The sequence below is a fragment of the Falco peregrinus genome, chromosome 9, assembly GCF_023634155.1.
Source record: "Falco peregrinus isolate bFalPer1 chromosome 9, bFalPer1.pri, whole genome shotgun sequence".
NCBI lineage: Eukaryota > Metazoa > Chordata > Aves > Falconiformes > Falconidae > Falco > Falco peregrinus.
Window position 1 is genome coordinate 32,280,861 of NC_073729.1, and position 25,286 is coordinate 32,306,146.

Here is a 25,286-nt window from a genome sequence, read left to right on the forward strand (position 1 = left end):
ACCGACTGTCATCTGTCTCGTTACATAACTGCTCTGGGCAGAGACAGAAGTATGTTCACTTTAGATCTAAGTTATGTAAAAGAATCACAGAATCACTTAGGTTGGGAAAGACCTTTGAGATCGTCAAGTCTAACCATTAACCCAGGACTGCCAAGTCCATCACCAAACCATGTCCCTAAGTGCCACATCTCTGTGGGTTTTAAACACGTCCAGGAATGGTGGACCTCCACCACCTCCCTGGGCAGCCTGCGCCAAAGCTGGACAACCTTTTGGTGAAGAAATTTTTCCTAATACCCAATCTAAACCTCCCCTGGTGCGACCTGAGGCAGTTTCTTCTTGTCCCACCGCTTGTTACCTGGGAGCAGAGACCAACCCCCCTGCCTGCAGCCCCTGTCAGGCGGTTGTAGGGAGCAATAAGGTCCCCCCCGAGCCCCCTCCTCTCCAGGCTGAGCTCCCCCAGCCGCCCCCCATCAGACTGGTGCCCCGGCCCCTTCCCCAGCCCCGTTCCCATCTCTGGACACGCTCCAGCCCCTCCACGTCCCTCCCGCAGCGAGGGGCCCAGAGCCGGACACGGGACTCGCAGTGCAGCCTCACCAGTGCCGAGCACAGCGGGACGATCACTGCCCTGGTCCTGCTGGCCACACTGCTGGGGACACCAGCCAGGCTGCTGTTGGCCTCTTGGCCACCTGGGCACACTGGGGGCTCCTGCCTGTAGTTCAGCGCACCTGTGAAATGAGTCCGTTGCTCCTTAGGTGTTCGGATCCAATTTATATGTGTAAGCATTTTCCAGATGCCGTTTTCCTCCTGTGGCTTCTTTGTCACATTTAGCATACAGAGAGGTTACAACGTCCTGTTCTTCCTAAAAATACTGAACTTAAAGAAGTAGTTTGTGCAGTAGTTTATTGTCTTCAGATGTCTTGAGCTGAAATTTCAATGGGTGGGAGCAAGCTGTTGTTTTTTGAATTTGCAGTTGTCTTTGAGAAACTGGGGGAAAAGTCATTGTTTCTGCTACATCGTCCAGTAAGTAGTTTGGGGAAACACAGTTTTTCCATCAGTATTTTCCCTTTGAGAGATCTTTCAACTTCTTCCTTTTGTCTTCATCTTCCCAATTATTTTGAACGTTGTTGTAAGAACAGAGGGGAAGAGAAACTTTCCAAGTCCGTGTTGTCACTGAAACTGTCTCTTTGCATAAGGTAACTCAGCTACATTCAGGCTTTCTTACACTAATTACCACATGTCTCAGTTATGGAAGAAAGGGGGAAGGCTCTGTATTGTCTACACGCATTCACAGGCTTATGTTTTCTTCCATGGATAATAAAATATCTTTGACATCTGTAAGAAGTAGGCATAAAATGTCAACTCCATACTCTGAATTGCCAATAAGTTCTGAAGTGAAGGTGTGCTAATAAGAGATGCATGTGCTGCATCCTCATTGTCAAGAGACAGAGGAGAAGAATTGTTTTGAACAATTCAGTCAGATGTAATTGGAAGTGATAGGATGAAATTGAGCAAAAAAGAAATTTAAGTTGGACATCAGGAAAAATTGCTTAACAATCAAGTCAATTAGAGCCTGGGAAGGGCTCTCAAGGGAGTCTCAATCCATCTAACCCCTGCTCTAGAGAATATGTCCTAGCAGTCTGTCTAGACAGCAGGAATAGTGGGAGATGAATGTGCTTATTTGAGGATAAATTGTGTCTAAATATGGGTGCACCCAAAAGTCTTTTCAGAGTGAAGCAAGACTAACTTCTCAAATGGCAAATGGGTGTTGTCTGTTTGCTGGTGCTGTTCACAGCTCTGCATAATAAGTAGAATGAGCCCAAATGAATAACATACCGCTGCCTTGGGGTAGTTTATGATGTACAGATACAGTGGTTATTATAGCAAATGTCTCCTGATCCTGCAGGACACTTTTTTATTGTGCATTTAACAGTATCTGGAGTGTTAGTGCGAAAGGTGAATTCTCACAGCCTGATGCAAAGATGAAGAGAATTCTGGGTCAGAATTAGGTGAAAGCTTGCTAAAGTCATTGGGATTCTTTCTTTTGACTTAAGCAAGTTTAGGGGACCTGCTGTTCCATGCATAGAGAAGTCTGAGCAGTGCCAGGGAACCTAAAGTGTGAGCAGGAGGTGAGAAGCACAAATGGAGGACAGAGACTCAGAAGGCGAGTGAATGTAAAAGACAAGGACAGAGCTTAGAGTAAAGGAGAGGTAAAGAAAGCTTTGAAAGCGAGATGGAGAATTTGAAATTCTGCTTTGTGAGCATGCAAGTTTGTGAATATAGTTCCATCACCACAAAATGCTGTTCCTTTGCAAATCTGTCACCCTCCTTGACCTATAATCGTTTTGATAAGAGAGCACCAGGATCATGGAGATGAGGCTATTCACGCTGTTTAAAACCTTATTTCAGAGTCCATTATGTGGGATTTTTTTTTTTTTTGGCAACACTAATATATGTAAATTCTTCTGAGTGCAATGGGAATCTGCATGTTGCCATGTTTTCTTTTTCAGTTAGTAGGGTTTGGTCTGTGTTAGTTATTTGCATCCAACAAAGGGTGACTGTAGGCTCAGATGAAAGAGCAGCTCAGCATTTATATTCAAGGATTTAAAAGAGATGAGCTCTTTCTTCCCACATGAAATAAAAAACATTTATCCTAGTACCTAATGGCTTCCACACAAATTTTTTCTCTTCAGTGTAGTTCGGCCTTTCATTCTAAACGGGCTGGTAAGTGGAAGCTGACCCACTTTTATCTGGCGGCCTGCATTAATGTGCTTTTGTGGAAGCCAATTATGATATCAGCATCGCTCTGTAGAGTATTCCCAGCAACTCCACAGTATCATAACAACAGCTGCACAAAATCTCCCTTTAAGTCATTTGCCAATTTTGTGCACATTTGTTAAGCATGCAATACCTGCAGCATTGCTGATTGCTGTAGGGAATCTATGCTGTACATGTGAAAAAAAATAATTTTAAATACTAATTTTGTCTCTAGCAGGACCTAGCATCGTACAATAATATTGCTAACTCTTGAAGAAAAATAGTTGTCAGAGTTCACACTATTTCCTTTTCAAATCTTTTTTATTTTCAAAGCTCTATTTATGTGCAAACCTGATACAAATAGAATTTGCAGTTAAATAGCATTAAAAATAGCATTTTATATGACAGTTTTCACAGGAGAACATTCAAAATGAAAAAAATTGCACTTTGTTTCTTTTAGATGTGCTTTGTGCTGTACCAGGGTTATGAAGGGATATTCTTTTTGTAACTGGCATGAAGATACCCTAAGTAAAAGCATGTCACTTGCTCAGTTGGTCCCCCCAGTTCTCATAGGATGGCATGGCAGCAATGAAAACTATTCTGATCAATGTGTGCTTTCCAACAGCAGTTCGTAAGTGATACCTCTAGATCATGGTCTGGCCACCATAATCATTATTAGCTATTGCTTAGTGCCAGGGGTGGAGTTGTAGAAAAAAACACGTGCATTTTCTCCTCCTGAGGGCAATGTGTCTTGAACTTATGTTAGTCAGACCTAGAAAACTAAGTCAGGTTTTATAAGGAATTTCTTTTAAAACTGGGAAGAAAGTTTCTGATCTATCTGTCTTTTGTGGTTGTCCGGTTCTTCTGTGCCTAGCAGAGTTATCCTGAGGTTACTAAAGAATTTAGGTTCTGTTGATAAGGGAAGCATATCAAGCCAGCTAGAGTCCAGGTAATTTTAATAGCTCTTTAGGAGGTCTTTAGCGTTCCTGAATTCCAGTGTGAGTTGCACGTGCTCAGCAACTTTCGGGATCAGGTTCTTAATCAGTGATTGCAACAAGAAATGACTTGTTGATAACTTCATACATTAAAAATTTTATCAGCCCTCAAACTGATAAAATTAAGAGGCAACAAACCATGAAAATTAAAACCATGATGATTTATTAAGGCTGTTACTCAAGGATTGTATTCTTTATCAGGAATTATAATTAACAAAACTGTTTTCCTTCTTTAGCCAGAAATAGCCTATAATGATATCCAGAGGCTATTTTACTTAGGATGTCTTTTTGCTTGTTGTTGCTTTACAAAACCAAGAAATTTGCATTTCTTGTTAATTGAGATTTTTAAACTCCTTGTCACTACAGTAGTGGTTGTTGCAGGTAGCTTGCCAAAATCAATACCAACATCTAATAAAACCCCCAGATTTTTCAAATACCCCGATACGAGTAGCAGTGTAGTTTAGTTCAAAAGACGATGAGCTGGTGGTCAGGAGACTGGCTGCTGTCTGGGAACCGTTAGGGACTCGATGGGGGTCCTTGGACAAATCAATTCCCCTTTTGGTGCTGCTGGGTTTTTTTCTCCACTGCTAATGTAATTTCTGCTTGGGCTGTCACTGCTTAGCTTCTGCAGTACTAACACAGCAGCTGGGACCATTTGATACATTGATAATATATATATTAATAATAAATGAATTGTATAATTGTAATCTTAAATTTAGCTGAACACCGGATTTTTCATTTGCATGCTAGTTGATTGTCCCACCTGCCTCGCTTCGGCTACAGTTTGTGGCATTAAAAAGCCCTTCAAATTTTCTGTCAATGACTTGTTCATCCATCTTACAATTTTAAGGTTTGAGTGATGTGTAGCGTGTGACAACTGAAATTGAGCTGAGTGCCCAGAGGTCCAAATCTCCAAAAATTGTGAGTCAGTGTAATGAAACGATGTCCAGCTAGAATGGAGAGCAGGCAGGGTTATTTATGTACTGATGATATGGAATAGACGAAACCAGATTCATCCTTTGCCGATGGGTAAATTGGAAGAAGGTATGGGGAGGGGGAACAACAAAATGTTCGAAGATTAAGAAGATAATGCCTGTCAGGAAGAGCTAAGGAACTGGGCATATTCAGTCAAAAAAATAGCTGAGGAGAGAGGAATCTGTCTGCATGGATCTAAGAGATGTTATACAGAAGACATGAGCCAATTATTTTCAGTCCGCAAGAACAGAGTAGTAATGTGTATGAGACAAACAATGGGAAATTCACATTGTTTCCTGAAACCTGCAACATCTGAGCAGTAGGACAAGCTGCCAGCAAAAGCAGTAGAACTACCTCTTGTGGCGATGGGGCTTGCGTCTCTCTCTAGATTTCGCTGTTTTGTCCTCATTAGCCAAATAAAAAATAACACACGGAGCAAATCACAGCAAAGAAGAACTAAACTGAAGCTTCAACCCTTTCATGCTAACTAAACTGTAACTGTACTGTTTCATACAAGAAGGAAAATGTATCCTGACTACTCATAAATCAATTTAGACTGGAACTTGGAATATTTCTAGCCATTAAAGCAGTTTGTTTCTAGCTCACCATCCAGTGTGGTGGCAAGGGTGGGGTTCAGAAGGCATCTGCATCCACCAAAGACGATGGATATTGCTGAAGTGTTTTTGTCAGGTTGCTGGCAGGGGCAGGACTTTATTATCGTGTATAAACTTTGATTCCTAGAGCCTGTATTCCTAAAACTGTTAGGGAGGGAGCCTTGCTGGCAGCTAACTGATCAGACAGTTTCACTTTTCACTTCTCTGTAAAAGGGAACGGAATCTCTTCCGCTTAACAAAAAGAGGAGCTGATGTGACACAGCATGATGATTTAGGGCTGAGCTCTGAAAGCTGTATGTTTCAACTGGAATCTTTTCTTAGGCAGGCTTGTGCAATCAGCCCTTTTCCCCCAAATAAAACAATGTCAGCTGAGCGAGATTCACTGAGGGTAATGAGTGAATTGCAGGAAAAAATCCTGCTGGGAAGGTCATGACTATTTATTTCTGATTGGAGCCTCAAGTAATGACATTGAATTAACATCTGTGATTGCTGTGGCGGTTAGAAGGCGTTGATGCACAATAATGCAAAAAACACTTCATGGTGATAGGGGCTGTGAAGGAAATAATGGGGTTTTGACACACAGAAAAATATAACATGTCTTTTTCTGCTCGGGGGTCATTTGCATGTTCAAGGTGAATAGTATTACTGGAGGGAAACAGGGCATCTGTTCAGTCTACAACTGCTGCTGTTAAAACTCGTGTTTCATAGATATGGAGGTCTTAATTTACTCTTGTTGGTACACATGGCAGGTAGTTTGGGCTGGAGGGGAGAATATATGTTACAAACTGTCTTTTTTTTTTTTATGCCTTCACAGTGTACCTTTGGACAAGATTTCTGTTCAGTAGCACTAATTTCTCCATTAAACTAAAGCCCAGACTCTTCTGCTTTGCAGACAAATAGCTGGGTAGCATGTGTTGTGCAGTGGGAGGCAGGGTAGAGGATGGAGCAGAAGTGTTAGAACAAGCCCAGCACAGTAGGTGGCAGAAAGCACAAGCACAGCAGCTAACTTGGCCTGCCTGAAGATGGTGGGAAATCTCCAGCTGGAACAGCTTTGATGATTAAATGAGGTGTCTGGAAAGTTTTGCACAACGTGAGTTTGATGGACTTCAGGACATATTGCAAAAGCCGTTTATTTGATGGTTGAGTAGCTGTTCTGCAAGGCTTTGCAGGAGGAAAGAAAGGTTCTTCCTTGGGAGTTTTGATACGAGCTGAGATGAAGATTCTGGGTCTTCCACTGACTTGTAGTGTGTGTTAGTCCTTTTCAGGACTTAGCTCTTATTGAGATGCTACGAGCTATAGAACTTGAATCAGGGACACGTCTTTTGGCCTAATGAAGAAAAGACCTGAAAAGTTGAGGGCAAGTGGTGAGCTAAAGGCACTTTGTTTTCTTGACTGGCTGAGTTAATCCGCTATTTATATGTAATTATGTTTTGCTGCTGGAGGTTATCATTTGTACCTGTGAGCCAAAGTATCTCTGGGGCACTCTAGAGTTCTTCATATAGGGATTTAATTATTTAAGTGATTACCTCTTATAAAATATTTCAGTTGCTTCCAGGGTTTGACACAGGTTTCTGCATGATGGTATGCTGTGCACCAGAAACCAATTAAAAATGCCAGAATTTGCAATGTTTAAAGCTTCTTGAGTGTCAGGCAGAGGTTTTCCCAGTTTTCTTGCAATTACTGTCTTTTCCCCCTAAGTTTGAAAGCATCCTGTGGAAATGACTGCAACTGATACAGCCGTGATACTGACCCGGAGAATTTGCATTTGTACCTACAAGCAGACCAAGCGTACGCTGTGGAATCCCAGACATATTCACACACGTGTCTCTATGTGTTCTGGGAAAAAAGGAAAAGCTTGAGACTTCCCTTCCTGCCTCCACCCCCATGTGTTCAGTGTTTGCTTCTAAAGTCATTTATGTAGTTCTGCACTGCAGTTGTTCAGCGGTGGGCCTGTTAATGCATACAATGTGCCCTTCCAGCAAAGTCTTTAAGATGTTTTCACTGTAGCATACAGCTGCCTTGGAAAGATTTAAACTGCACCAAAAATTAAAGGATTTTTTCCAGTTCACCTGGAGGGGAAAAATGAGCATCACTTTCTTGACAGGAGATGAAAGAAACAGAGAAAAAATATTTTTGGGCCACACATCAGAGCACTTATTTACAGTAGTTCTCATCATAGCATTTAACTTGCCCTCTGTTGAATCTTCATTTTTCATGTATTACACACCTACAGCATAGAGCTCTACTGAGCAGAAAATGCAGTTTGTTCATACGTTTTCAAGAATGAGATTCAGATGAATTGAAATGGGAAACAGCAACAAATATTTTCCCATCCTTTTTTTCATTGTGAAAGTACCCATTGCTTATTCCAGTAAAATAACTTTTACTTCAGACCTCAGTCTGTGCATCAATCAATGTCAGGCATTTATAAAAAATAGTAATAAAATTAAGACTCAGCGATTTATTCTTCAAGGGTTATTTTTGTTCTACACCTCAACTAGGTAAACGTGTCCTGCTTCACAGATGAAGACAGTCATGCAAAGATGTCTGATTCAAGTGTCTTATTGTCAGTATCATTAAATTTCCCATGATTTCTGGTGCTGAATGTTTAGCCGGCTTTATCTGCATCAGGGCAAGACATGGATTGCACAGGAGGTTGGGTGCAATATGGGCATGTAAGAAGTAATTACAGTTTTGGAGACTTGGCCTCCAGTTGTCTGAGGAAATAGGTGGACACATCATAAAACTCTGATCGTTGTAAATGAGAGGATCTGCCGTGGACATAGATAAACCCACTGTAACTGTCCAGTTCACTTCTGACTCCTGTTAAATTCTGTATTCTAAAAGCACAGTGATACTGTTTTCTTACTTCACTGTCATGCAAACAATGGAGTGAATTTCAGTGGAAAATGTAGGCTTTGTTGTCCTTGCCTGGGCGTACCTCTCTGTGGGAGCTGGAGTGACCGAATCTCCCTCGTAAAGCTGCGGGCTGCTGTAAAAAAATCATCTCACTTGGGAGCTGCTGCTGTTTTTCTTTCTGTTCTTTTATTTGGAAAATTCTCAATATTCCAGTGAGTCCTGGAGGCACAGGCTTAGGATTTTGTAATGGGGAAAAAGAGGAACGCCTCTGAAGACTCAGCAAAAAGCTGGTGTTTCCGAGAGGCTCTATTTAAAGCAGTAGCAACGCTACTGTGAGGGTTTTTTACGTATCACAGAGCCTTGCTTTGGAGCAGGTGGTGTGTTGGTAAATAAAGGAGTAGGTGAGATGATTTTGTGATGTATCTGGAAAGCAGGTAAAACTCCTGTGCCAGTTCGAAGGTGGCTAAGCTCCCTTGCCCTCGGCACCGCTCTGAGAGCAGCACAAAGGGAGCTATAAGCAAGTTGCTTCAGGTTTTGAGTAACAGAAGCAACCGGAGGTTAGAGATGAGATTTTTCTCTAGTTTGGGTGGAAGAGGCAGGGGATTCTCACCTCACAGGCATCCAGTGCAGCTCGCCATTGCTCGTCAAGCCCAAGGGTGTTTGAATGGGAAAAGCTATTGAGAAGCACTCAAGATGAGGATAAACTCATCGTAACTACAGACTTCCATAGCTGATCCAATCCTACTGACCCTTTTAAAGGTTAGTGAGGAGAAACGGCACTTCTGCAGGGTGGTCCTTTTTATCCCTTTTGTACAGCCACCTTAGGATGAAGCAAATTATACCCTGGAAGTCACTGTTCCTCTTCTTTGACCGTAGAATGAGTCCAGATAACCAGCTCAAACCAGATCTTTACAGTAAAGGAATCCACAACTTGGATAAAATCTTCCCACCATCAGGCATTTGAACTAGGAAAGAGAAAGAAACTCCTCTGAAAAACTTTTTCCCTTCTTGTAGAGTATGGAAAGGAGCTGAAGATGGATATGCAGGCCCGGAGCTTGGTGCTGGTTTAATAGTGTATTGGTGGCGTAGATTCCTGCCAGCCTGACAAATACTGGCTGGTAGGCAAGGATTCTTTTCAGACCCGTGGATAAGGCATGAAGGGCCTTGGCTTACGCCGTAGCTTTGCTTCTGAAAGTTGTCACCTCCATGCTTCTAGCTGTAGTACTGATTTTGTGAAGAAATCCCCATTGTTCTGCCTCCAAGAAACAAAATCAGAAACAAATGCGAGAGCGTTCCAAAGAGTTCCTGTTTTGTCTGAAAATGGAAGATTACAGAAAAATCTGTTTTGGTAGTAAGTGATAGATGAGCCCCAGCTTCCTACACCGAGGAATCTCTGATAGATTGCTGGAGCTGGCTGTTAGACAAAGCACAGTTGGGACAGAGTTTTAATGACCAAATTTTTCTTCCAGAAATGGCAGTGTGTGGAAGATGCCAGTGGAAAGCTGAAGCTACACAAATGCAAGGGAATGGCAAACTTGGCAGCTGCAGGCAACAGCAAAGGCACCTCCAATATTTTGCCCAAGTATTACAGCAGGAATAGTGAAGACTGCAATTGTGAAGAGAATGAATACAAGCTGAGCCACGTGGGACGGAGAAAGAAACTCTTCTCCAAGAAAAGTAAGCAAATCCACTGTATCTTCCGTCTCTGCCTCAGAAACTGTTAGGAGTTTGCTCACTAACACGAGTAATTGTCCTGATTTTCACGGGCATTGAGTTTTATCAGCATATTTACTGTGTATCTGACTGTGAAACAGTGGGCCTCATACTGGACAATCAGATTTGACAATTTCTCTGTAGGCAGAGGAATGTTTTCATCCAAAATAGGTCCTGTATTTATGGCTTTCAAAACGGGGAAACAGAGCACAGAGCCTGAAGTGGCAAGTAGGCATGTCGTTACATAGGCCATGAAACACGAACACCGTTTTACAGCAGATACTCTGGTTTTCAGTAGGTACTGCAAGGCTTGGAGCCATTACTGCAGTGATTTATTTTTAATAAGGATGCGTGTGCTTTGTTACAGAAGCTGCTTGCTTCTAACATCCTCTCCTTGTGCTCAGTCAGCAGAGACAAGGCTGACTTTTAACCAGAGATCACGTCCAAAGGGAATGACTCTCTTTCTAGTTTCCTTGGCACAGATCAGGTGCTTTTTCAGAAAGCCCATTTCACTGGCTCTGTGTTCAACCTTAGTCAGACTAACATCTATATTTGAAGTACATAGTCTAATTATAGATTAAAGAGGCAAATGGCAGCAGAGAATTATTATTCACTTGTAATGTTTCTTTCGTCTCACTCCACAAATACAGAGCCTTAATTATTTAGCAGATTAGTCTTTCTGTATAATGACCTGGCACAAGCTTCAAACAGAGAGTTTAAATTGATTTTCTCCCATTATATTTGCCTTGCAAGCTGATTAGTACCTACTAAGCTAATTTTTAGTTGGGAAAAAAATATTGGTTGCAGGATGAAATCACTCAACTATACTTGCTGCTTAAATATGTGGCACAGCAGATAATCTTTAAATAACACTAGAACTTGCAGTTCAATTAACTTTTTTTTTTAAGTTGTAAAGAGGAAAGTTCAATCACGGTGAGTCAAATAATAGTAGATCGAAGGCACTTAAATAAGAAGAGGAAAACAATTTTAGTGAGGGCAACATAATGCTATCTGATAATACTTAACTCTTACTTAAGTACTTTCCGTCGGCACTTCCTAAACATTAACTAATTTGCACAACATCCAGAGGAGGTGGATAAGGGTATAATTACCTTTAGTTTATGTGTGAAGGAGGTTGAGGTAAAAAAGAGTGAAGGTTGCTCCCTCTAGCAGAGGAGTCAGAACAGTGGTTTTTTCCCTGTGTTCTGCTGGGAAGAGATGGAGATTATCCTATGCCTTATCAAACCGTAAGGCATAAACTTCAGCAGCATAAGCTAGGATCTTGACAATCACGTCCCTGTTGCTCACGTCTTGAGTAAAATAATTGGCTCCATAGATGCTTTGGTTTTCCCTCTGCCTGCATCCAGGGTGAGCCATACAGTGGGAGACGTTAACTTGGACCTATTGACATAGACCCTTTGATTTGGTGCTGGCTATTCTTTTACGTGTACTTACCTAATAAATCACACGTTGAATGCAAACGAGCACAAAGTAATTCAAGTCAAGGTAACACACCGAGATTTTTCTAAACAGCTCACCTAGAAGGCTGGCTTACTGGATTGTGCATAGTAAGAGGGTGGCCTGGTGGGTACCCGCGATACGTATTTGGAGTTTTATGCCCATTTTTGTGAGATTTGGAATAAAGTGCGGTCTGTGCTGGGTTGCACATTTCTGAGGGCGTCTTTGAGGTCTGCTGCTCAGAATTCGATGAGTGCATGGGATCATACTGCAGCCCTGCTTGAATGCCAGTAAATGCTAGTCATTAGATTGAACAAGAGCTAAATAGAACATAGAAGTTTCAAACTGGACTAGCTGCTCAGCCACATTAATGCTTTAGTTCACAGAAGCAGTGTAGTTTTGAAGGAAACACCCTGATCGCTCCCTTTTGTCGTGCACAATAGAGATGGATTTGCAGAGAGCAATTTTGACGGATTCTAACCTACAGTCATTTGCAGGAAAGTAAATTGGGTGCCCTGCTTCTAGGGTGCATCGGGTGTGTTGCAAACCCTGATGGAGGTACATCTTTCGGAAAATTACTTTCGCTTTTTCATTCATTCATTCATCAAAATAAAAAAATAGTCTTTCTGAAAAATTAAAACCAGTCATGTGTAGTGAGAACATGTGGCCTAAAAGACCAGACTAAATTACTGATAGAGGGGCTGGAGCACCACATGTTTTGATAAAATAATTACTTTCTGATGTAGGCATGGTCTAGACACGTTGTCAGGTGCACCAGCGCGTTTAGCAGGCAACGCTGGTTTCTAAATTGAATAAAGCCACTTGCAAAACAGGGTCGTGTCATGTACGTGCCATTTGGGCCGTGTACAAATACACAATTGCCTGCAAAGCTTTTTACATGTAGAAATACAGAAGCATTAATATTCAGTATATCTGGGCTTGGGTGTCAGGAATGTTTGCATTTCTGCGTCCTCTTTATTTTCTTCAGTATGTTTTTATTTTTATAAGAAAGATGAAACAAATCTTTGCAGTAGGAAGAAAGTTGAAAGCGATAGTGAGCTCTTAAAATCTTTGGCTGTGTTGTGGCCTATTGTGTTTTTCTTGCTGTGAATGTGATCTCCTCCTGGGATGAACAAGTGCATGTGATTAAAGGAGTTATTAAGCTGCGTGTAGAGTAATGATGGGAGGCCACACAGATTTGTAAACAACAAACAGAAGTGTGTACAAAGGGGTTAGTGTACTTTTATTCCAGTTTTCATGTCATTCATTTTTCTTTTGAGGTAGTCTCATACTGGAGCGAAATGACATTCTTTGTTATTAAAAAAAAATACATCAAAAATCAAAAAAAACCACCCAAATCTGAACATCAGTTACTTCGAACATAATGCATTTGAAGTATAATCTTTAATGGCTGTTGTGAGAAACTGGATGTAAGAAAGTCTTTTGGTTTGGGCTTTTTTCTTCTGTGAAATATCTAAGGATACAGATTCAAAATAAGATTTGTAGAAATCCCTAGGTACATAATGCCCAGGAAAAAATACCAGTAAACCTCTATCCAGATTTCTAGATGTTTGAGATCCTTTTCAGAAATTTTACTTCAAAGTGCCTAATTTTACTTTGGTGTTATAGAAGAAAATGCTTCTTCTCTACAAAATTCTGGGAAATACATAGACATTACTGGGAAATAGCAAGCAGGAATTCATGAGGGTAGTGGTGGATGTTTTCCTTCTGGCACATGTAGAAGCAGAATCCTTTTGTATTGGCTTATTCCATCGTCATTACGATGCTGGAAAATCCGTTGGATCCAAAATACATACATGGAGTGTCAGCAGGGAAGACCAGGAGTTGTCAGCCTTCTGCAGTATTCCCCCCGAGCTCCGGCTTTGGGGAAAATGCCGTACAGTATTCATGGTTGGTTACAGTCTTCTCGGTTATCGAGAGAGCTATCATTTCCGAATTATCTCGGTGCTAAATCATTAATGTGGTGGCTGCCAAATCAGTAACAAGGCTTGAGTGATGAGGGTGTGAGAAGAGTTAAATCTAAACCTGCAGGCTGGGCGTGTTTGTGTCGGTTGCGAGGGTTATGGCTTAGTAACGCGCCCTTGCCTTGCTTTAGTCAGTCGAATAATAACTTAGGATGCTGCAGTTAGTGCTTTTGCTAGACAATGTTGAAACCTGAGATGCTACCAAAAAAAAAAATAGTTGTAAAATATCGGGTGTGTTTTGAGTCTCTAGACTGGCTGGGGAGACCGGTCGCAGAACAGCGTGCTTCCTGCCAGGCTCCCAGCGGGGACAGGCGTGCTTGTCAGGTGGTCCAAGGAGACACAGCTGGAGGAGCGGGGCACGGGAACGTCGTTAGGTTTCTTAGGCTTAAATTGCTCCAGATTCCATTTCCAGACTCGGTCCCGGGGATGCAGCTTTTTAACAGTGCCATCTGTAAGACAGCTGGCGTCTGCGAGACCAGAGGAAGAGAGGCACCAGCACTCGGAGCTTACCGAAGCCAAACTTTCAGAACTTGAGGAAGGGAGTATAGGTGCTCTGGGCCAAGTATTTAACAGCCCTAGAGCTGCTTTGTTTTGTGGGTTGTGTACACAAGTAAATGAATTGGAGAGTAAAACCTAAACCTGGGGGAAGATCGACTCCTAAGTAATTAGACATTGGTATTTATGCCTGCAGTGCACTTAGCAGGTGGGAGAACGCAACACAGATGGATATTGATCTTATTAAATATTTTACCCATATCCTCTGAAAATAATGGAGTTTGGTACTAATGACAGCGCTGAGTCAGCACTGTGGATAGCACGGCACAAACAAAATCCTTCATGAGCCATCTCACTCCAGCCCAATTTGTTCGCTGTAAGGCTGGGTTAGTTTGGCTGCAAGGGGGAGTAACTCGCGGCTTCTGGCTCTTCGGGGACGTGTGTAGGCGACTGTTCCCTGCAGCTATCTGCCGAGGTCCAACAGGCAGGATTGGCATATTAGACTTGGAAGGAAGGTAAATTGTTAGTTGGCTGAGCTTAACAGCACGAAATGAGGGAACAATTAAAGAAATGGGAGTTTATACTTTGAATGTAATTGTTAGGGTGTAGCTTTTTGGAACTTCCTCCTACTTCTGAAAAGATGGGAGTTTCCTTCTCATTTAGTCCAACATTTCCTGAATGGGTGCCTGAAATAGGGTTGGTCTTTGGTTGGTTTTTTTTTTCCCCTTCAGCAGTGACTCACCTGGCTTAATATCAGCAATAAACTTTGAACCACAGGTGGAAAATGTGCAAAGCTAGACAATCCAGCTGGTATTCTACTTTCTGTGTGTGGCGTTGACAGGGATATGGTGCTTGGACCAGTTTCAGGTGGGAGGAGATGTTTATGTCTCTTCCCACAGTCCGCAAAATTGCTTTTGAGACCTTGCAATCTATTTGGAATTCATGTAAGGCTTCTGAGAAATCACTTTGCATTAATGCCAAAGCATGTGAATTGACATGAATTTCTGTTGTCAATTTTGTTTGTTCTACCTCCCATTGCTTCCCCCCCCCCCCCCCCCCCCCCCCCCCCCGCTTGTTTTACTGGGGAGATTATCCCATAGAGAAAGTAGACTTTTTCTGTGGAGCTTGGGATTGCAAAAAAGATCAGTCTTCTCATTTGGCACATTGGTTGCCTTTTCCCCTTAGCAGATGGCAGAAGGAAATCCCTTCTTGTGAGCTGTGCTGTGTGTCTCAGCTCTGCGTAAAGGAGAGGTGACCGGAGCAGCCAAGGGACTTGGTTGTTTCCAGTAATGTCTTGGATGACTCCAAGCCTCATACACAGAGCAACGACTCAGGCACCAGGCACAGGGGAGAAGAGAGGCTGTACTTCGGTTCAACTTTTTTTCTTAAGCAATGAGATGATTAGGCTTAGTGTAATGAGTGACTCTCAGCAGGTTTTGGCAGTGAGCGGGAAATATGGTCAGTGGTGGACCCCATCATACAGTAGCAAAGTTTGGATATGGATTTAGACTCAATAACGAGGGTGTATTTGTGCCATTCCAGACCAAACAGAGTAGGAGCTCTGGGGATCTGGGCTGGGACAGGGAACTTTGGAAAGCAGTAATGGTGAAAAGATCAATGAGCTTCTCAATACTGCGCAGTGACAATTCAGAGCAAACGTTCCTTGCACCTTCTGAGGGAGTGCGTAGCGCTGGCAGGTGATGCTTCCTACAAGAGACTTACTGATGGGGCTGCACATCAGGAAAGTAATTTTGCAAAGAATAGAATTAGATGTGGCTAAAAGTAACGATTCAGGTATTCATCCCTCCTGAAAAAATCAAGCAGCCTACCTTGAAGAATGAGCATCGAAGAGAGAAAAAGCTCAGGCTGAACACTGGGAATACCTGGGACGGCTTCAGGGAAGTGTTGCAGGAATCCGAGCAGTAGAGCATCGTAGGGTGGGTAACAGAAACCCCTGGAGAGCTGGTCTCTGAGGGTGACCCCAGGTCTCGCTGTGGGAACTGTCGTGGTTGGTTTTAAAGGTCTCGCTGCCATCTAGTGACTCTGGCGGGGAAGAGCAGAGTCTCTTCGGATGAGCTGTTTGCTCTCGAGGTGATGCTGAACATTTTCTTTCCCTTTTGCCACCGTTGCGCATCTGCGTTGTCTGCCCTCTCCCTCGTGCCCGAAGGTGTCCATCCGGCCCCGTCAAAAGGTAACGAAGCAGCAGCTCATACGAGAGCTGCAACAAGCATCATTTGTCATCCAGCTAATTCCAAACGTCACGGTATGGGCTGGGGTTTTTCCTTCCACGAACCACAAAGAGGGCCGAACTGTAACGTGCCATTTCTCTCCCTCTTACTCCTTCGCGGGTCTGTGCAGAGTACAAACCAAGCTATGTTCGGAATCGCTCTGTCCGTTCCGTATCTGTTGAGCTGGATGGAGCTGTTTATAACTCGGGTTTGGAGGATGGATACCAACCTGTCTTACCGAGAAACATCACCAAACGTCACAAGACGCAGAGGGCGCTTCTTCGCGAGGAGGAAGATAAAGACGTGGGGGAATACAGTGGCACCGGCGGCATTGCAGAGTACACAGCCCCTAACCTAATAAAAGTGACTCACAGGTGGGTGTACATGGTATATTTCTAAAAACTTTTGCTGCTTGAGTGGCTGCTTTACATAAAGGCATGTGTTAACTTGTGATGAGCGTATTATGTCACTTTTGGATACCCAGTGTAGCTTCACTAAAACTCTTACTCTCATCTGCACGGCAGCTTTTGGTTTTGGTTTAGTTTCGTCACGTACAGAGGGGCATGAAGCCGCTGAAGAATTACAGCGGTGCTTTTGTCTTCTGCACTTTGGAGACACTGATCACTGCTCGGTGTGTGTTTCCACTGAGCTGTGCGTGCAGCTGTGTGGAAGCAGGAAAGGCTCTGCCATGGAAGTGTCGCTGCGCGGTGGGTAACCCGGCCTGTCTGAAGGAATATGTCCCACTTTCGGGTTGCTTTGTCTTTCAAACACCAAATCAGCCCTAAGGGAGAAAGCAGCCTCTCAGAGCTTCCTGTGGTCAGTGCTAGGAAAAGAAAATCTCTATTATGAATGAAGTTGGATGGACCAGGAGCACTGGGAAGTGGAACATATGGAGAGAGAGGCGAGGGAATTGTCTGGGAACTCTTAAGAGCTAAAAATCTTTTCCTCAGCGTGCAAGTCTAGGGACTGATGATGTATCTTCAACTGTACTTAATTAGTTTAGCCACCATTTCCGCTTGTGAATTATCAGGAAATCCACCAATCGTTATTGATTATGTGCATGAAATTGTTTAATGACTAGTTCATGTAAACATGCACGAGGCAGTTGGCTGCTGTTGAAATCTGTGGTTCCCGTTTGACTTGTGTTTAACAGGGTCAGAGTCTGGATGCTGCAAGGAGACACGGCTAGGCTGACATCAGAGAACTGTGCCCTCTTACCCTGGCTCACGTGAATTTCAGGACCAATCAATCACTATTTGTGCTTTTCTTCTGGAACAAGTTAAATTGACTTTTGCTGCCTTACTGGGTGCATCCCAAATCCACACAAGGAATTGTCAGGGAGGTTGTGTGTAATTCGTGAGTCATCCCCAGGAACACTTGCAGAAAAGGTGGCAGTGAGGTAGTTTAAACAAAATGAAGGAGTATTGAAAATACTTTGCTTTAATTTAAACAAACGTTCCCAAATGGCTACGTGGTATTTGTTGGCCCCTAATAAACTTATTTTTTTTCTGTGTGTTTGTTTTTGAAAGAATTTAAACCTGGATCACATTAGAAGTTACTGAAACATACAGACTTGAAATTGTCAGAGGGTATTTTGCCTTTGAAGTCAGGGAGGCATCTTTGAAAAATTTTATCCTTTTTGTAGAAAATGGCAAAATCTCTTTGGGTTTTTTATTTTCATTTTCTTTATGGTGTAGTGATAGATATTATAAAGATGTACTTTATCCTTGCCGCTACCCCTGTATCACTTAATCACGCATTGGGAAATTGCTTCTGAGTAATGCTTTCAGTGCTTGCCTAGTTAGTAGAGATTATTTATGCAGACAGCCTAACGAAGAAGCAAGGACTCTGTGCAGCACGATTTACGTACAGAAATTAAGCAGTCAACAGGTTCTGCTTGGTAGGAATATTGTCCTTGAATTTTTCTACTTCTGAAAAATTTCCATGGCAACTCAAACCCAAACTTCTTTCCTGGCTCACAGCACACTCTTACACTCTTGAATGAACATTGGTGTTTTGAATTCTGCATGTCATTTCCAATCTGGCTTCTCATCGCTCCTGGAGCTGCGTTATTAAAACCAGCTGTTCGCATTGCTCTCTGTGTGTGTATCCACTGTAATAAACGTTGTTTGCTTTTCCGTGCCAAGGTGCTATATCCTGGAGAATGATACTGTTCAGTGCGACACAGATCTGTACAAGTCACTGCAAGCTTGGAAGGACCATAAACTTCATATTGACCACGAGGTCAGTGGTGTTATCACAAGTCATGCATTTTCAGTGCGTGTTTTTAGCATGGTTCTGTGGGCTGATAGGATCATGCTGACTGCGTGTGTCTGGGTGTCTCTGCCCTCCCCCGCCCCCCCCCCCCGAACCTTTTGAACTTGCTGGCTGATTTCAGAATAGGTATTTCAGAGCTAATGAAGTTATTTCAAGTTTGTCAAGACAAGATGCTGAGTGGAGGGGAGAACTGCAACTGAAGGGATAGCTGCAAAATGTCATAAGCCTTATGAGATAAATGAGAGACTTATAAGTGGCCCCATCCTGGGAAAAATTTCATTTGGATCTTTTTCACATCCTGTCAGCCCTGTTCCCCAGTGTAGTTCTTGAAAAGAGCCTTCGACTGTCAAATATAAGCCCAAGGAAAAGTGAGCTTCATTAGTTTCGGTGCTTCTAGAATTATATGGTTTTTTTGCTTGCTTATGTTTTCCTTAACCCTTGCAATTTGGAGTTGAATTGTTTTTTCTTAGGCTTGTGTGTATGAAGAACCTGGAGATAATTTGCCCTATGAAATTTGTCTGTAAAAAATTCATCCAACATTTTTGTCACTGATACTGAAGAATATAAGCTCAAACCCTTCACACACGTTGTGTATGAAAGAGGCGGTCTTTTAAGGACCAGATAATGGTGGAACAAATGCCAAAGAGAAGCATAAAGAAAGGACCTCCTGTAAGCTCTTAGCAAATTACACGAATTCACAGCAAAGTCCTATGTAAGAACTTGTTGGCCTCCGTTTATGGTGCAGATTGACATATAGAAAGGCAGATAGATACTGAAAAACTTACCAGCTCTGCTAGGATTAAAAAAGAGCCGTTTCAACATCACCATACTCTTTTCGTTTTTTCTTCAGAAAATGTAGGCTATGTGGAGTGCCAAGGAAAATGAGAGCTCACTTCTGTCCTGGTGTGTTCCTGATGTAGGATCACAGGGCTGGATTCTTCATGGATTTTTCTTGAACCCTCTGTCCTGTCTGTGCCTCAGCAGCCATGTGCTTCCACTAGACTTACGGTCACTGATGTCTAGTGGTAGTTTTGTAGTGACTTTGTTGTTCACGCGGGATTACTTTGGGTTTTTCTGCTGGGTAAAGAACCGAGGTAGAAGCCTGTAATACCCATCTGAGTGGAAAACAGCCACACTGTGTGTGAGCTGAACTGAACAAAGGCAGGAGTTTCACTTACTGGGGGGAAAAAAAAAAAAAAAAAAAGGGGGCAGCTAAAAATAAACCATGTGGGTGGCACAATTAACTGCTAATCCATATCCCGTGTGGCCAGGCGTTGCTGAAGACCGCCACGCAAGAGGCTGGAGCCTTGCTGCTTTGCTTTTCAAGAAGCTCTGACGAGGGGGCTTTGGAGCGCTCCCTCCCCATCCCCTTCTCAGGTTCCTCCCAGGCTGAAATTTAAGGGCTTCCTTTTCCTTTGAGTAACCTTTCTCCCCACGCACGTGTGCTGTAGAGCACAAGAGGAGAAACCACAGTGGAATCGGGAGCGTTATCTACCTGAGGCTGCGTGCTCCCCGCGGCCCCCAGGGCCACGTTCCGCTTCCACATTCAGCGCTCAAAGCCAGCCAGCTGTACCAGCCAGGATTCCTTTTGGGAAGGCAGATAAGCCAAAAAAGCTTGTTAGTGGGGAGAGTCGTGGAAGGTGGTGAAGAGGAAGCATTTGTTGGCAAGAGAACGTGTTTGCAGAGGTTAGAATAAAACTTAAATCATGCTATATATATTTTTTTTAATCTGTATCTTTACTTTTTTAGATTGAAACTTTGCAAAACAAAATAAAAAACCTGAGAGAGGTGAGAGGTCATCTGAAGAAGAAGCGACCTGAAGAGTGCGATTGCAACAAGATAAGGTACTTGTGTACTTCAGAGCAACTATTGGTAGCGTTGCAACTGTGGCTGGTGTATGTCTCCACAGGAGAGATCGGAACCTCTTTTGTTCAGTGGTTGCCTACTTACGTACCCTTGTGTGGTGCTTTCGGGGGAGCTGAAGAGCAGAAGTACAAGGAGGCAGGAGTTTAATTGCCTTAGCGTCAAGTGGTGGTGATGTAACAGGGCACGTAACAGGGCTTATAAACCTGTTAGTTATGCTCTTGTACCAAAGATGCTGCTATTAGATACCAGAGATTAATATTTTAAGCTGCAGGGTTTTTTTCCTGAACGCTTGCTTTCCACAAGGGCAAATTGTCAGTATGGTACAGTGTTACACAAATGTGTTTTAAAAATAATAGTGTGTAAAGTATATACATATATAGAGAAAAATAGATTAAATATATATAATCTAAAAACATAATTGGGTGGGGAGATGAAGGAATCTCTTCCTATTCAGTTTTTTCAAGGCTGGATATATTCTCTCCTAGGATGCAATCAATCACTGCAATCCTTAGCAGCTATGGCAGGTGGGGAGGAATAACTCTATTTTTGAAACCATCACCAGATAATTTTCTTCGCCGGTGCAGATGATTTGTGAATTATGTGCAACGGGCACTAAAAACTGGGATTATGCATTAAGGTCTCTGCATAGCTGGTTCTCAGCTAAATATTTACAAAACGGCTGTAGGATCAGCCCACCCGTTGCATGGGAAGAAGGTTCAAGCACACCTGAGACCTTCTGGGCAGCAAGAAAGCTCTTGCTCTACCAATAAGCACAGCAGAAAATATTTCAAAATCAAATGTTAACTCAAATAGAATTTTCCCCTGAGAAAGCTGTTCAGAAAGAAACCAGGAGCAACTTCTCCTGACCATAGTGGTCACAGAGCAATCTCTGAGGCTGCTGTGAGCCAGATGTCACCAGGAGTACAGCAGCCACAGTACCACAAAAAAAGCGGTGAATGTACTCAAAAGCACAAGGCAGCCGTGCTGTTACCTGTGGCTAAAGCAGCTTCAACTCAGTAGCCTCTGTGAGAGGGCGTGGATGATACCGCTCTGTCTCACTGCTGTAACGGAATGAAGTTTTGAGTGTTAGACTTTAATCCTTGGAGGAAGGTACATAGTTGTTGTGCCCCATGTGGATTCTGCAGCGTAGCTTCAGCAACAGATCACAAAAACACAGAGAACGTCCGTTTCTTGGGTTACGCCAACCCATACGTGTGGAACCCGGAGCAGAAAGTGTTTCAGATGAAATCAGTATAATTCTAAATGGCAAATCCCCCAAAAGTTTGTATTGTTCTAATCCACTGCTTTCAAAACTGATGTTACCAACTGAGTTTATTTAATATAAAATGTAAAGATAAAGTTATCTTTATAGTTAAATGTTTTACAGTAAATATAAAGAATCTTACGTTTCTCAGGCCTAACAGAGGAAGCATGTTTGTGTGTAGCATTATTAAGATGAATAATCCCACTGAAATCAATGAAATTAATCATCTCAGTTCTGTATGTTTAAGTGTTTGCAGAATTGCATGGAACTGGGATTTAGCATTTAGGATTAGTTAATGAAATACACAGTGTCTGCGCAAGATAAAAAAGTGGACTGATGATAGTTCTTTAATAATCTTATTCTGTTAATTTGCTATAAGGATTAGATTTATTAAAGCTCCCAGTAGCATTAATAATTTAAAAGATCTGTTTTGGTTTGAAGGGAACTTTAGTCTGACAACTAACGAATTTTCATGTACTGTTTAGAAAATAACATTTATTAAGCTTAGTTTGTCCTCGCTGATTTGTGTGGATACTAACTCCATCCGTCAGAAACTACTGCCATTGACTAAGGCTGTTTTGTCTTTTTTTAACTTTGCAAACTGCACAGAAAGGAATTTGCTGCAAAATCTTTTAAGAGTTTCTGGAGACAGAGCCAAAACAGTAGAGACACCCAGCTAGAATCTGTACGTCTGCTTACGCCCCCCGTACCGCAGCACGTATTGGCCGCCGCTAGCGCTGGGACAGTTCCGTGCAGCTTGGTAAAGCTTTGCTGGAACTTCTAGGTAGTAACAATGGAGAGCAAAACCCTACCCTGTGATGTACAACTGGTATTGAAATGCTTTCATTCAGAAGGAATGACAGGAAGGTGGTATGGGCTTGTCATCTGAACGGATCGGTGAACATTCATTTGAAGAAGTGTTGTCATTGAATTACAGATCTATTGAGAACCAGGGGAAAACTAAATTTGAAAATTGTAGCTGGAATAATGTGTGGATGCATATTGCAGTACAGTGTTGGAGCACCAGATGTCACTGCGCGAGTGTGCCAAGGAGAGCGGCCGCACGGCGATACTGACCCAGCCGGGCTGGGCTGCTTTGTATTCATCACTGCATGAATCAATTGAAGGGAGAAGTGACACTGGATTAAATCTGCTTCAGATCCAGTGCGGTAGTGCGGTATGAACCGGAGCAACTGGCTTTCTGTTGTTCATCAACAATGCTGTTTTTCTTTTCCAGTTACCATTCAAAACACAAAAGCAAACTGCGGCACAAGGGATCTAGTCTTCATCCTTTCAAGTAAGTGAAGGGCTGTTCCTTTGGAAGAGGAAATGCAAAGACAGGAACACTGGGTCCACGCACACCAGTTACAGACTAAGCAAAATAGTAGTATTTCATTTATCCTGTATTAAAAATGATGCACACCCGGACATTTACCCGGAATGTAAAATGCTTGTACATTCTGTGATAAGGTTCCTGGTTTGGGAATGTCACATCACAGACTTCAGGCAAGTCTGTAAGCCCCTTTGGCTTCCCCGCCCCCCCCCCCCCAGTGCCATTGAATTGCAGAGTCATATCCAGAGCCATTTGGAAGCTATTTAATTAAAAAATACCGGTTCTTTCTTTCCCTCAAAGCAGCTTATTTTATTAGCTGCTTCATTTGTTTTTTAGGTGTGTTCAAGTATAATAGAGTCTGCATGATCCTAATGTTTCATGTGTGCAGGAAAGCCCTACAGGAGAAAGACAGGCTGTGGCTGCTTCGAGAGCAACGACGGAAGAAGAAACTGCGCAAACTGCTTAAGAGAATAAAAAATAATGACACGTGCAGCATGCCTGGTCTGACCTGCTTCACCCACGACAACCAACACTGGCAAACAGCTCCCCTGTGGACACGTAAGGAGACTTTGAACTAAGTTAATAGGTCGGCAGGCACTAGCTAAGCCGGGCTAGGATGCTGGGCTACTAGAAGTTAGCGGTGTCGTTAGCTAGGTAGCCACAGCCACACAGTTTTCCTCATACTAAATAATATCTGTTTCAGTGTTGGCGTTATCCTTGCACAAAAGGCAAGGGAGTTAAAACTGAACATCTACAGCTGCTGTGTCGGGTACAGTTATGTGTAGTGTCTCACCATCTGGAATGTTTCCCAACCAGAGAAGACAGGGAGAGCAATTAGCCAAGATGTTGCTTAAATCAGCCATGTCGTGTGGGTTAGGTGTGCGCAGAAGCAGCAGCTGGTGCTGGGAAGGCTTTCTCTGCTTTAGGGCTCAGCAGTGAGAGGAACTGTCTATGAATAAAGTAATAACATAAAGGGAAAGTAATAAACGGTGCTAAAGGCAGCGACGTGTAGCTTATGTCTGTGTAACGCCTCCCTTTGCAGTGGGGCCTTTCTGTGCCTGCACCAGCGCCAACAACAACACATACTGGTGCTTGAGGACAATCAACGAGACCCACAACTTCCTGTTTTGTGAATTCGCTACTGGATTTTTGGAGTATTTCGATCTCAATACAGATCCCTATCAGGTACCTGATCATAGAACAGCTCTGTACATACATCGTTGTTCCCTCTTGATGATATAGTGAAACAGCGCAGTATTGGTGCAGGACGTAGATAAGGCCTGCGTCATTTACCATAGTGTGATTTGGCTTCTTTCTTGTTACAATTATTATGAAAGTTACCAAAAAGAACCCCTGTTTATTGCAGCTGATCAACGCAGTGAATACGCTAGATAGAGATGTTCTCAATCAACTGCACGTCCAGCTCATGGAACTGAGAAGCTGCAAAGGGTATAAACAATGCAATCCAAGGACCAGGAACATGGATCTGGGTAAGTGCCTCTCCCGTTCCACTCACAAACTCCCCAAGGGAAACAGGGCTCTTCATCATTATGAAACCTGAATCAGTCAAAAGGATTTTGTTATTTATTTGTACTAGTGATGTCCCGCTTATGGCTGCACACTCAAATTTTTGTGTTTGTTCGGTTCCTGTTATGTAATGTTTCTTAAATGAAGGCACTGTAATGCAGCGATGAGCATTGCTGAGATGCAGGGGAAGGAGATAAAGGAACAAAACTGGTGGAAGAGGGAAATACCCTCCCAACCACTACCAGTTCAAGGCGGAAGGGGCTTCTGGGGTTCGTCTACTCCAAACTCCTGCTCAACACAGGGTCATCTGCGAGGTCAGACCAGGTTACTCAGGGCTTCATCAGTCCCATCTTGAAAACCTCCAAGGATGGAGACCGCACAACCTCTCTGGGCAACCGGTTTGGCAGCTGAGTTTCAGCATTCCAGCTGACGGCACAATTTTAAAAAATACTTCTTTAGAGGCCGTGCAGCCTTGTGGTAAGCTGGCTTAAAAATAACTTGAGCACTAGCCTCCTTTTTGAAGTTAAAGCTGATCAGCTTTCCCTTGGTAGTGCCAGGTAATTGTGAAATAACAGCACATCTAAGAAGGGTTGCAACATGCTACCAAGAGATGTTATCTTGTAACTATGGATTGAAATTCCAAAAAGCAAATGGTTCTCTACTCTTGTTCTAGGTTAGTTTCATCATTTCCTATCCCTTACATTTTCTCTGGGTGTACTCAATAGATCTGCTTTTTTATACTGCTTGGGTTTGGGTTGGGTTTTTTTCAATAGTTAGTGACAACAGCAAACCAAAAGGTACACTTGCATTTCTTCTTTTTAAACTGCATTTCTTATACCCCTTAATATAATTGAAATAAGAAATGCTATTTTTCAAAAGCGCATGTAGATAGCTTTTAGAGCTTGAAGACCCCCATCCCCAAAATACCGTTATCTACCCAAGT

At 42.8% G+C, this 25,286-nt stretch overlaps 1 protein-coding gene across 19 annotated transcripts in view; it reads left to right on the forward strand.

The window, feature by feature from the left end:
* SULF2 (sulfatase 2) overlaps positions 1-25,286 on the forward strand; it is a 162,602-nt gene that overhangs the window by 132,761 nt on the left and 4,555 nt on the right. For all 19 annotated transcript variants that reach the window (XR_008748724.1, XM_055813567.1, XM_055813566.1 and 16 more), the window contains 8 exons: positions 9,667-9,874; positions 16,207-16,450; positions 18,224-18,320; positions 20,103-20,197; positions 22,721-22,780; positions 23,205-23,374; positions 23,859-24,001; positions 24,183-24,306. Coding sequence is in view for 18 of the 19 variants with exons in the window: in XM_055813567.1 (XP_055669542.1) it covers positions 9,667-9,874; positions 16,207-16,450; positions 18,224-18,320; positions 20,103-20,197; positions 22,721-22,780; positions 23,205-23,374; positions 23,859-24,001; positions 24,183-24,306 (1,141 nt within the window). In the remaining variant the exon portion in view is untranslated. The remainder of the gene's footprint in view (positions 1-9,666; positions 9,875-16,206; positions 16,451-18,223; positions 18,321-20,102; positions 20,198-22,720; positions 22,781-23,204; positions 23,375-23,858; positions 24,002-24,182; positions 24,307-25,286) is intronic.